The sequence below is a fragment of the Rhynchophorus ferrugineus genome, unplaced genomic scaffold, assembly GCF_030347505.1.
Source record: "Rhynchophorus ferrugineus isolate W39M unplaced genomic scaffold, kcgeb_rfMv2 rfM11, whole genome shotgun sequence".
Classification (NCBI taxonomy): Eukaryota; Metazoa; Arthropoda; class Insecta; order Coleoptera; family Curculionidae; genus Rhynchophorus; species Rhynchophorus ferrugineus.
This window is the reverse complement of record NW_027472590.1, coordinates 17,991,501-18,005,367: the sequence shown is the minus strand read 5'-3', so window position 1 is coordinate 18,005,367 and position 13,867 is coordinate 17,991,501. Positions and strand designations below refer to the sequence as shown.

The 13,867-nt window shown below is 31.1% G+C and overlaps 1 protein-coding gene across 7 annotated transcripts in view; it reads left to right on the top strand.

Moving 5' to 3' along the window:
* The window catches only part of LOC143204885 (uncharacterized), a 168,102-nt gene that overhangs the window by 105,101 nt on the left and 49,134 nt on the right, over window positions 1-13,867 (top strand). For 5 of the 7 annotated variants that reach the window (XM_076417806.1, XM_076417809.1, XM_076417808.1 and 2 more), the window contains exon 4: window positions 9,845-10,006. The exons of 1 other annotated variant lie outside the window; for it this stretch is intronic. In XM_076417806.1, the coding sequence (XP_076273921.1) occupies window positions 9,845-10,006 (162 nt within the window). The remainder of the gene's footprint in view (window positions 1-9,844; window positions 10,007-13,867) is intronic. One more of the 7 variants, XM_076417805.1, reaches the window with a different exon arrangement.

Below are 13,867 nucleotides of genomic sequence, written 5' to 3'. Positions count from 1 at the left end.
TATATTGAAATATATAATAATATAAGAATGGATATAGCCCAAAATGTCAAAACAAGATTTGAATTTTAATACCGTTAAAATGAAATAATTCAGATTGAATATTAGTTGTTACGGTCCGAATAATCATTTAAATGTATTTAAATTCAACTGCGAAAACATTGTTTCAAATCTTCAGGAGGAGACTAGAATAAATCGGTGATTTTGGGTGCTCCAACAATCTTTCAATAAATCCTTGAGCTCTATACAACGAGTTTGTTAGATTCTTATATTCACGCTCGCAGTGAGCTTGACAGTGCATTTATAGTGAATAACCGGGTATTCCGTTTAGAAGCTTCCTGAATAGAGTTCAATATTGAACGCTAAACTCTTTGCGATACTCAAAGCTTTATCTTACGTTGCAATAGAATCTTTCAAAGAATGGCTTATTCTTACCGATACCCAAAATTCTCTCGAATGTTCCCTGAATAGAAATTCAGCCATCCGCTGGTTACCAACCCACTGTCAATCATCTGTATCCTCTATCTGAATGCTTACAAGATAACTTTAGTGTGGAACGCTTCACACGTTGGCATACCGGAAAAGGAGCGCGCAGAGAGTGCGGGTAAATCGGCAGCCTCCTCTCCGCTCCCCATCACAAATGTTTGCATCCACATTAACCTTATTCCATTAATATTGTGTTTCCCCAAGAACGAGGAACAGCGTCGTTGAGTCCAGGAGGCCAACCATAACAAGCTCCTTAAAAACAAAACTGAATTTTTCTCCTCTCTTTACGCTCCTTCCCTTCGTAATCTGCCGTAACTCTGAATCGATAAGATTGGGCACTGTCGTTTTCTCACCTTGTCCATAATTCAGCCTACCACATACTGGGCGACTCTATACGACTCACCCAGGTTAGAGCTATGCATAGGCCGCGAAACTTAGGCATTCCATAGCAGGATAAAATACAGACAGACTTTTCGGATTTCTACGAGAAATTGATTATCTTCATAGAATCTAGCGTATTCTGAGATAAGTGTCGCTAAACAAATAACCATTACCACTTCGGTGTGGGTGCTAGTGTATGCTGTGGGGATGGACTCTCTACTTTGTCATGGTTGCTATTAATTTTATTACATTTATTATTTTATATATACTCTTTATGCCTGACCTGGTACCCTTTATATCTGTTTTATAGTCGAGAAATGATGACCTCCATCAAAGCGTCAAAATACAAGTAGATCTAGTAGTAGAAACTCTGAAGCTTTTTGTCATTTAATTTCATCTCGAATACATTGGTTAATTTATTCAGGAGGAGACTGGAATTAATCGGTGGTTTCGGATGCTCAACAAATCCTTGAACTTCAAACATCGAAATACTTCGTTAGATTATGGTACTTAGGCTTGCGTAATTTAAATGAATAAAGAATCTAGTGAGCCCATAAAATAGAGACCGCTTGTTGAATGTATTACAGAACAATAACAAGTATATTTAGTAGAAACTATAAATCTTCATATTATCTTGTCAAAACATTACATTTGAGATTCAGATAGAAGAAGAACAATACGAAGAAGAGACAATAAAGGAACAAAAACATCGACAATATTTCCAATTTGGCTAGAAAACTTATCAATATAGGAGGAGGAGTTCTCTTAGAAAATCCAATTCATCAACAAATATTACTTAATAAAGATGTATGAACAGCATGAGGTTCCAAAAAGACCCAAATTAATACCACTCATCATATAGCCAAGGAAGCAATGTAATAACTACTTTGATATAGTGGTTTTGGTAGAACAGGCCGCCCAAATAATACAATTTAGTGTCTCTTGACCATTTTCTCTCGGATTTTAGGCCAACACGCTCACAATTATCAACACGTTGATTGATTATAGCCACACTTATGTTTAATCATTTTTTCTTAGGACGCTGTTGTCTAATACAGTTGTTGTATTTTTGTATACATTTTGAGACCTAAAAAGCAACTTCTGTTGTTCATGATAATCTTTAAGAATTAGACTAAAAATGTCATGGCAACTCATAAGCATGCCCTATGAACACTAAGTAATATACCATCCACAAAACGATAAAAATTAGGATGACTTTCTAAATTATTTTAATATACAAGGGAACTAATTTTGATTAATTTTTTATTTATAAATAGTTGCAATATTGCATAAAAACTTAAAAGCAATTGATACAATTTAATATATTTTGTGATTCTGTTGTTCAAGATAATCTTTAAGAATGGGTCAAAAGATATAATGGCAGTTCATGAGCATGCACTATGAACATTAAGTACTTAATATAACAGCGACAAAATAATTAAATTTGAAATGACAAAGTTATTCTAATATTTAGTGAAACTAATTTTGACTAAGTTGGATTATTCTATAAAAACATAAAGGCATTTAGTGTGCTTTAATGTTCAAGTAATTTTTTAAAATAGTTGGGATGATGCTAATTTTGAAGGATTATTCTTATTCTAAAGTAATTGATATTATTTCTTCCAGGAAATAATGGTTTTCCGGAAAAAAACCATTATTTTCTATATTAAGGTTTAAATTCATGATAATATTGCCCTTTTCAACTGACGTCAGTAAATAATGAAGTTGGCTGAAATCTTGAAAATCATTTATTTTACATATTAGTTATGGTTTCTAAATTGTAGAAGTAGTTTGTAGTCCTGTAACAACGCCGGATTAAATGATTAAATAATGAAAAAACAAATAAAATTACGTTTGCAATATAGGATTGTTGAAAAATATCGGTATATCTATAAAATCGATAAAAATAATATCTATAGTATATTATAGAAAACATATCAAAAACACTGTTTTAGGAAATGGATATATTTTCCAGTCCAAAGTCCTTTTATTTTGATCGTCAATATAGTACATTTATAACATTAATATATAAATTATAAAAATTATTAATTTCAATATAAATATGAAAATATATACATTTTACAGGGTTCTAAATTCTAATGCATTAGATAAGAAAAATAATTTGCCATTCTTGATTATTACCATCATTAAAAATGTGGTTATTACACTATTGTTTATTTTAAATATTATGAACTAATTAATTTTTTATGAATTAATTGATTTAAACTTAATATTAATTCATTATTATCTTTGTAAATATAGGACATAGTATTCCTTAATAGTTATTAATTAAAAATGACATTATTTAATAAATATTAATTTTATATATTATACCTTAATAATGGGATTTAATATATGGGATTAATGAACTTCAGCCTCATATACTACATATCGAATTTCATAAGAATTCAAATGATTGTGACATTTAATTTTATATATGTGGTACACCATAAAATCTGTTGAGCCATAACAAAATGTGTCATGAAACTTGCAAAACTAGTGCTCCAAACAACTATTACTCTTGTAGACCTTGCCCTTTATTTACAAAAAGCTGTTAAAAAGTAAATTAAGATTGTATTTATATCCAAAAATAACAATAAACAACAATTAAAAAACTAATTTATTCTTTCGAAAACGAATGCAAATAAATCATGATAACTTGTTCCTGTTTCTGTTTTTTTTATTATGAATCATAATAAATGTTTAACTATTACTAAAATTTACTTAATTAATTCTCTTTATTACTTTAGATGTCCAAATTATTTATTTCCATACTTTCTTATTTCTATTCATAAAATATTTATTGTGTTGCAATATTAATATCCTCTTTTAGTTGGCAAGGTTATTTGCAGTGAAGCATTGTTACAATTATTCTTTTGAGGAATTCCTGTTATTAGCGATACAGGAAATTATTCTATGTCGGTGATCTCTTAGCTGCTCGGTCGTTTTACGCCTTTTATTGACTCCCATCTTATTTTTCTTTTTATAGGTAACCAGACACACGTTGCAATAGGTCTTTACTAAACGCTCACCAAGAACGAAACTGGCTAAATGTCCAATATGGCTTAAATCACCCAAAAAAAACTCCTAAAATATTTTTTCCCAGAAATCTCTCATTTAACAAGTCATTCATCAATTCATTGTTTTATCTTATAGCCTTTCATTTTAATTAATCCGTCTTTTTTAATACAAATCTGTAATGTAATCTGAACAAATAAATATTCATTCAATAATTAACACCAATCGTATTTTTGTTAATTCATAACTATAACCAATAAAAACTCCTTTTGCAGAAATAATTCTTAAAAAACAATAATGACATTAATCAGTGTGAGCATGAAGTAACACAAAAAATTATATTTACGTTTGTTTATATTACCTTCAAAATTAAAAAGATACTGGTGCAATAATTGATAGAGATGATTGCAGTCCTGCATGTTTTCTAAAGGTCAGCCTGTAATCTGAAAGTCTATTATATAACTTAGATATTATATGCAGTTTGGTTTATTTGGATGACATTGAACTTCTCAAATTTTTTTATGGATGTTATGAGGCATGTAAAATAAAGTATGTTATTACTATATGTTCTAAGAATAAGTAATTATAATTTTAATGTGTGGCCGCATTCGACAATAATATGTTACACTTAACTAAATCAATATTGAATCAAATGTTTCTAATATAATTATGGATTATATTATTTAGGAATTAAATAATTTTTTAGGATATTAAATAAAATATAATAAATTGTTAGAGTATAATACTAATTATACACTAACTGTACACTTTGTTAAACATTTAAAAGCAATTGATACAAATTAATATAGTTTGTGATTCTGTTGTTCAAGACAATATTTAAGAATGGGTTAAAAGATATAATGGCAGTTCATGAGCATGCACTATGAACATTAAGTACTTAATATAACAGCGACAAAACGATTAAATTTGAAATGACAAAGTTATTCTAATATTCAGTAAAACTAATTTTGATTAAGTTGGATCATTCTATAAAAACATAAAGGCGTTTAGAGTGCTTTAATGTTCAAGTAATATCTTAAAATAGTTGGGATGATGCTAATTTTGAAGGATTATTCTTATTCTAAAGTAATTGATATTATTTCTTCCAGGAAATAATGGTTTTCCGGAAAAAACCACTATTTTCTATTTTAAGATTTAAATTCATGATAATATTGCCCTTTTCAACTGACGTCAATAAAAACTCCTTTTGCAGAAATAATTCTTAAAAAACAATAATGACGTTAATCAGTGTGAGCATGAAGTAACACAAAAAAGTATATTTATGTTTGTTTATATTACCTTCAAAATTAAAAAGATACTGGTGCAATAATTGATAGAGATGATTGCAGTCCTGCATGTTTTCTAAAGGTCAGTCCGTAATCTGAAAGTCTATTATATAACTTAGATATTATATACAGTTTGGTTTTTTTGGATGACATTGAACTTCTCAAATTTTTTTATAGGTGTTATGAGGCATGTAAAATAAAGCATGTTATTACTATAAGTTCTGAGAATGAATAGTTATAATTTTAATGTATTTGAACATTAATATTTTATACTTAACTAAATCAATATTGAGTCAAATGTTTCTAATATAATTATTGATTATATTATTTATAAATTAAGTAATTTTTAGAATATTAAATAAAATATAATAAATTGTTAGTATAATACTAATTATATACTAATTATACACTTTGTTAAATATTTACAAGGTTTTGCAATTAATGGAATCGAATGGAACATTTTCTATTAATCAAAATATTTGATTTTGTACATTCGCTGTGTATATAGAAGTAAATTATATCGAGAGTGTTTTTTAATATCGACAAGAAGCTATATGGTGTTCTAATATGTTTTCTTTTTTTTAGCTTCGAAGTTTCGTAATTCTCTAATTAACTTCTTTGTAAACATTGCCGAATATGCCGCTATGAATAGAACAGATATCGTATATCCCATTGGTGTGGCTCCACAGTATCCTTGGCGACTTGAAATATGTAATGACATTAATATTGTCTGAGCATTGATGTGTGTTTTCTAATGGTTTGGTTAACGGTGTCCTTTTATGCCTCGATGAAGCTCATTAATTCTAAAGTATTGCAGGGCGTTAATTGTGCTCTATTAAATTTCAGTATTTGATTATACAGAAACATTTTATAGTATATCAACAGGACAGGATTTCCTCTAAAACGCCTATACATTTTTCTAAATGATTCTAAATTTCCTAAAATCTAAATTTTCTAAAAATAGAAAAACTCGATATTAAATTCTTCATTCTTCATTCACCATAGTTTCGACTAAAATGAATTTTATAAATATTTTGCACACTTTCAACAAAGAGTCTTTCATTTATTTGTAAAACTACTATTAGAAATATTTATACACAATTTGAATATAAAATTGAGGTTGTAAAAATGTATACTATTTTAGATGGTTTCGAGTACCCTGATATATTAAGGAGTGCAACGGCTTGGCTTTGAAAACTTAAACATAATTATACCCCCAATATACAATAAACATATTTTAAAGTATTTTGACCACCTATTCAGAACTAATTGAAAACCTAATATATCAATGGGAATCATTTATTAAATAAACTAGATCTAATAAACTTAGTAAAGTTGAAATATTTGTAACGAAATTTAATTAAGAAGATATTTGAACAATACCTTGTAAGCTAAAGCTAACTAAAAGAATTTTCAGTTTTAGTTGCTGCATATTTAAAATTTAGTATGTTCGCTTGTGACCGGAACTATATATTCACTACTACATTTCAATATGTGTAATTTCAAGCCTATAAATTAGTTTTAAAGGATATACAACAGATTGTGTTATTGTGTATTAAATCACATCGGGTACATTGTTTTTTTATTACTCTTCGTGAGTCTACAATCTTCCCTATGGCAATAAGTATTTCTTATGTCTATATTATATATACATGGCATGTAGAAAATCACTTCATTAAGCAATCTTCTGTACAAAATATTATCTCAATTAATTAGTCTTATTCTAAAGTCTACATATGTCCAGTAATCAGATCAGATGGTGTTAAACGTTTTAGTCCACGCACTTCACTATCACGTCGCTTATTTAGCTGATTAGCGAGTACATTGGTCACTGACACTCTTTCGAAGTACTTCACACAAACACGTTGAATTACACTCGTTTTAGGTTCTAGAGGAATATCGTGTTGTATCACTTTATTTGAAATATAATACGAAGCATCAACAATGGCACGCAACACCTTATTTTGGAACCGTTGAATGATGGATATATTAGATATGCTAGCGGTACCCCATAGTTGGATTCCATATGCCTAAATGGGTTTGAGTATAGACTCATACAGCAATACCTTGTTATCTAATGATAACTTGGATTTGCGCCCAATGAGCCAATACATTTGATATAATTTTAGTCCCAGTTGTTTTCATTTAGACAGTATGTGCTTCTTCCAGGTTAGACGTCAATCTAAGTGCATACCAAGATATTTAACATGCTCTTCTTGGGGGAGATGACAATGATTGATATTCACTGGTGGATATGTTCTTCTAGGCAGGGTAAACGGTATATGCGTGGATTTTGTTTCATTGGCTTTAATGCGCCATGTCTTTAACCATAATTGTATTTGCTCCAGGTGGGTTTGTAGGTTTATTGATGCTGTGACTGGATCTTCATGGGATGCTAAGATTTCTGTATGGTCTGCATATGTTGCCACAGTAGTTATTTTTGTGATGGGCGAATCTCCTGAATATATGGGATTTAATTCGGTATGTTCATCGCCTTGATTTACAATAAACTGTCTATCAGTGAGATACGATTTTAGTAACTGATAGTCCGTATGAGGGAGAAGTTTCTTTAGTTTAACCTGCAAGCCCGTATGCCATACTTTGTCAAAAACCTGAGATATGTCTAGAAAAGCAGCCGAACAATATCTTTTAGCATTTAGGTCAGCGTTTATTTTGTTTAGAAGTCTATGCACTTGTTCTATAGTCCCATGCTTATTGCGAAAGCCAAACTGATGTTCGGGAATAATTTTTCTTTTTTTCTATTATATAGTTTAGCTTTTTTATGTATAACTTCTTGAAAACTTTCGAGATTATCTCTAATAAACTTATAGGTCGGTAGGAGGTCACATCTTCTGGTATTTTTCCTGGTTTAAGAATCATTAATATTTTAGCTACTTTCCAGATACTACGGAAGTAATTAATGCGTAGCATTGCATTAAATATAAATGTTAATAGTTTTATTCACTTTTCTGATAGATCCTTTAAAATTTTGCCAGTAATTAAGTATTAACCAGGAGCTTCTTTAATATTAATCTCTCTCATTATTGGTTGTTTAACTTTTTTGACCATTAATTTCTCGTGCGGTAAATCCATTTGAAATGGCAAATCTAGAAAGCTAGTAATTTTATTTTCCTCATCTTTATGTAGGTTGGATTAGAAAGGTTTAAAAACATTTTTAATTGTTTTGAGAATATGTCGGCCTTCTCTTTATTCTCGCCCAATTATTTTCGTTTGCTTTAATGGGTGGGTTATGCTGCTGGGATCTCCTAAGCTTTTTTATTGCTTTCCACAACGAATAGTCTGTAGCCTGAGTTGATGTCTTGAATGCCTTGGTTCTGTTCAATTAGGATTAGTTCTTTCAGCTCTTTTATTGCATCGGGTACATTTGTAGCCGAGTTGTGAATAAATAATTTTTTCAATGCGTTGAATGCGGGAAATTTTACTCTATTTCTTTAATTTGAAGAAAAATACTACTGAAGATCATCGAATACTGTGTGAAGCTTATGAAAATCATGCTATATCGACATTAATATGTGAATAGTGATTTTGACGTTTTAAAAATGGTGATTTTGACATTGAAGACAAAGGGCGTTATGGACAGGCAAACATTATTGAAGACGAGGATTTGAACGTATTATTCGTAGGTGATCTATGTAAAACGCAAGAAGAATGCAGATTTTTTGGGTGGGAATCTGTTGGCTGTTGGAAAAGAAACCGTTTCCAAACACTTGAAGAATATGGAAATCATTCAACACTTGGACATTTTGTGCCATATGAATTGAAGCCAAGAGACATTGAAAGACGTTTGGCCACGTGTGAAATGCTGCTTCGGCAGCAAAATCGTAAAAATGGTTTTGCATCGTATTATTTTTGGCGATGAAAAGTATGTTAATTACGATAATCCAAAGCGAAAAAAGCATGGGAACCACCTGGTCACGTATCAACATCGACATCAATGGCATAGCCGAATATCTATAGTTTCAAACTAATACTGGATTGGTTGGATTAGCTTGGTACTGTATACTATGAGCTGCTCAAACCAATTAAACCATCAATGGCTATTGACTACAACTGATGCGTTTAGGCCCAGCAATGTGCGAATATACGAACTGCCGGAATACAAGCAAGGTCACAACAACTGTATTCATCAGAATGACAACGCTCGAGCACATATTGCAAAGCCAATGAAAACATATTTGGGAACATTAAAGTGAGAAGTGCTACTAGCTTCAAATATATACATCGTTCTTTTAAGATGCAGAATTTTTCTTTTAAGAAGCATTCCATCGTTTTGAGGAAAATAGGGAAAAGTAGCGCCTATCCATGGACAACACACTTATATATATATTAGTGAATTTTCACAATAAAGCTTCAATTAAAAAAAAGTCCTTTAAATCTAATTTATAGGCGTAATAGATCATAGTACAAATTAATATAGTAGCCCAAAATATAAAAATGACCGATATAAACGACAATATCACTTGGTATAACTAATGCAACCTTATTATTAACAATATCAAGGATATTTTTAATAAAATAACATGACGCCCTTGAATTATTCCACTCAATTAATCTATATTGCGTTAGAAAAAGTTTTGTGTCACAATTACAATATGCAGCAAAAAGAACCGGCATTGTCTCCATCAAATAACTAATGATATTGATCGCTATTTTAGGAGTCAAGGTCATCGAAGCCGTCTTCGACAAGAGGCGCCAGCACGAGTACCGAGAAAGTCTTCGTGACTTCCTCGGCACCCTCGAGATCGTCTCCCGTAAATCGTATCGTCACGACATCGTTACCTGCAGTTAGCAGGATGCCTCAATTGGTCAGTGAAATTGTAAGTTTCGTGAAACTAGCTGCACCACACTTTTACATGTAGTGGGACATAATACACTGACCAATAACTCAATTTAGCGTTAATAATAGTATCTTAGATTACATAACATATATTTCTACTAATATTACTAGACTGTTCAGTAAGTTCGCAGTTAAAAATGAAAAAATATAACATGGGACAAAATTCCCACTACCATTTCGATTACTTATAACTTTGCTCAAACAATAGATAAGTAAGTTAAGTTTTCATAAAGAGATTATTTGGTCTTTACACTTTAATTTTCGTTGATTGAATAATTATATTGGCTAAATGATGACCGCGATTTGTTATGCAAATTTCAGCTCTTTTTAAGGCATTTTTCCATGATATCCTGCAACATCTGGGGCTGAATTTCTTCACTTTCATGATGAATATTGTGTTTAAGATGTTGAATCATCTGGAGCTGATTCACATAAACTTTTGATTTTAAAAAACCTTATTGGAAAAAATCTGATGCTGTTAGATGCAGAGATCGGGCTGGCCATGCTAAATCGCCACTTCGCGAATTTAGTCTTCGTGGAAAATCGTCATTCAATAATTAAATTGTTGAACGAGCTGTGTGTGCTGTGGCCCCATCTTGCTGAAACCACATGTCCCCTCTTCCATTTCAGGCACAAGAAAATTTCGAATCATGTCTCGATACCGTTCAGTAGTAACAGTAACTGCAACACCTTGGTCATTTTCAAAAATATAAGAACCAAACCAACTGTTCTGTTTATTGAGGTGTCCACGTGGGGAAGAAATTGGGATTCATTCATTCATGATGAATTTAGACGAAAAATTTTCAATTTCACCAGACAGCCTTAAGATTGCGTTACTGTACTCAACTCGTTGATTTTTGTGCTAATTGAATTTTGTATGGGAACATTTTCAAACCAGTTTTCAAAATACGCCTTAAACTGCATGCAGAAATGTGTAACTGGGAACCAAGTCTCCGAATTGATGTTTTAGGAGGCTCTGCAACTATCACTATCGTGCACCAGAGGCACATTTTCAGCGTTAAGAGATGTCTGTTGTTTTCCAGAACGAGGACTGTCGCTGTCGTACCTTACTGTCAAGATTTCGCATGTAAACGATAGATTGTGGTTTTGTGGAGGCACTGGACGACGCAATTTCCGCTGAGTAGTAATAATGGAACGATTATTTTCAATAAATATTGTCACTATTTCTACTCCTTCTTGTTCACAATGGTTAAAGCGAAACTGAGCTAAACGTCACTTAATCAAAATGGTTGCGGGACTTTTGACCTGTTAGTACACTTATTTACCAATTTATGTATTTCATCACCATAGTGGCTATTTTACAAGCTTCATAGGACACTAATATATATATATATATATATATATATATATATATATATATATATATATATATATATATATATATATATATATATATATATATATACATTCTTTACTCCTCCCTTATTACATAATAGTGTGCGAAAGGATGCTCTACTCGACAAAAGTCCTTCTTCAATACTTCCTTGGCCTATTTCTGAACACTAATTCACATCGGAGCGGAAAAAAATAAGTTGAGACCCATTTTCAGCATCTGGAAAAATAAAATTTCGTTTTTTTTTCATGTTATTAGCCTACAATTGCTTCGTACAAAATTCTGAGCTAAAATGCTATTTCGTTTCTTCGGAATCCACTTTAAATTTTTTCTGATATCGGAATAATTGGTCGGATGGAGCAAGGTTTGGTTGTCATCAAAACTTCCTACCTATATTTTTCTCTATTTTTTTTCTGAATCACAAAAGATGCATGCAGTGTAGAGTTATTGTGTTAATGTTAATTTATACATTTTAACTTTTTTTTGCTCTTATACAAATGGTTCAAAACGGTTTTGTGGTCTATATTTAGATTTTAATGTCGCGAAATGAACTACTATCTCAGCCTATCTCTATATGTGTAAGAATTTTATTTACTTTTCGACAGGTTATCCTGGGCAAGGTTCACCTTTATAAACGAAATTCCCTAAACGAAAACTCATAGCTCTACATTTTCCCCTTTTTATGTTGTAATAAAGCAATATAAGACCAAAATGGCCTAATGATATCTCCATTTTTAATGCGGAATACCTTTTCACTGTGTAAACAAATAATATAGGTTGCATTTTGGTGTAGAATGTTTTATGGATTGTTACATTATACACGCACTAATAAGAGCTATGTGACTTTAAATATGTCTATCATAAAACCTGATTTTACTTTTTCCCCAACCTTATATTTCAATATTTATGCCAATAATGTTGTTAAAAGAAATTGTTACATCTGCAATATGTTGTGCACTTTTAGGACAACCTTCGTATACTACCGTAAAATGTTACAAAAATTCCAGCTTTCAAATAAAAAAGAAACGGATATTGTCAAACAAAATAAATCAATTATAGTGCTTTAGCATACAATAAAAATTCCGTTAAAAAGGCATATTCCGTTCCTTTATAATTATATCAACATATAAAAGTTTAATGAAAAATTAAGGCTAAAATATATATTATGGATTACGTTGCGTGATTTAGATTCTGTTTATAACGTGATGGCCAACCTTTCAAGTACGTATATATTTTTTGCAACTGTAATAAACAGGTGTGTCTTGCTGTATGCGGAATACTGTAACATTCATAATACAGGAAAAGTGAAACCAAGCTGTAATTCGTTACACTTAAATAAATAAGATATCTTAGGATAATAGCTGTAATCGTTTGCTGTTTTTAAATATTTTACATAGTTGTCATTTCACTACTTCCTTATATATTTTTCGAATAATTGCTTACAATTTTATTATTGTTAATTCTATTATTTAAATTTAAGATTTATAACTTGATATTCTTATATGAAATAATTATTTCAAATGATTGATTGTGAGATACAATGGCTTAATTATGATTATATTGAGTCTTAAAAAAATTGTGGCGTTATTTCCGATAGGTTGTAGTAATTCAGGAAATATAGATCCCTGCGTTCTTTCTGACGCCTCTTGGAAAGCTCTTTAGTTTGGAAGTAATGCTGTGATGTTTTCTTTTCGATAGACGTGTGAGTTGTAAATAATTATAGCTGCCCTTTAGCCAGATGACACTTCAAGTCTTATTTTAAGCCGTCAGTGTAAATATCAAAATTGGCGTACTTGTTGCAAATTATCTTCCAATATCTTCCAATATTATTACGACAAAGGAAATGATATTGGATTTAGATTATGGAAAGTATGTGATTGTTGTTTTTATTGATTTCTCTCTGATTTCGAGTGCATACACTCAGCTTCTTCACACATCTTAGAAAATATAAATAATTTGTTAAATGGATTTGCGATCTGAGCTAAGGTTTGCCAAAAACGTGATACTTTTCAACTGCTTCTCAATATATTACTAGATGTAATATTATTAGGTTTTATTATTACGATTACGTAATACATTTTTAGAAGCGGATATGGAGTTACTTAGACTATGATGCTAAAAAATCCTTGGCCGATCTGTTGGTCGGTGATCATAGTGCTATAGATCCCGATATACAAATCCATATAGCTTGAGAACTGGTGAAGAAAGGACCAAATCATTGACAAAGTGCCTACTGTAAATCTCAACATAATCTAGTTAGACCAAGTGCAACGACTTATGTACTTGGGATCAGTAATAAAGGAGAATAAAGAGGCATCTACTGCTGAAGTAATAAAGCAAATGAGCCAATCTGCAGGAGCTTTCACTTCTATAGATGGTCCATGTGGAAGAGGGGAAATATTACCTTCAAAAACAAAATTAGTCCTTCTATTTGGCTCCCACATTTGGACACTCTTACAGTCTGACGCAGTTAAGGCAGGGTTAATC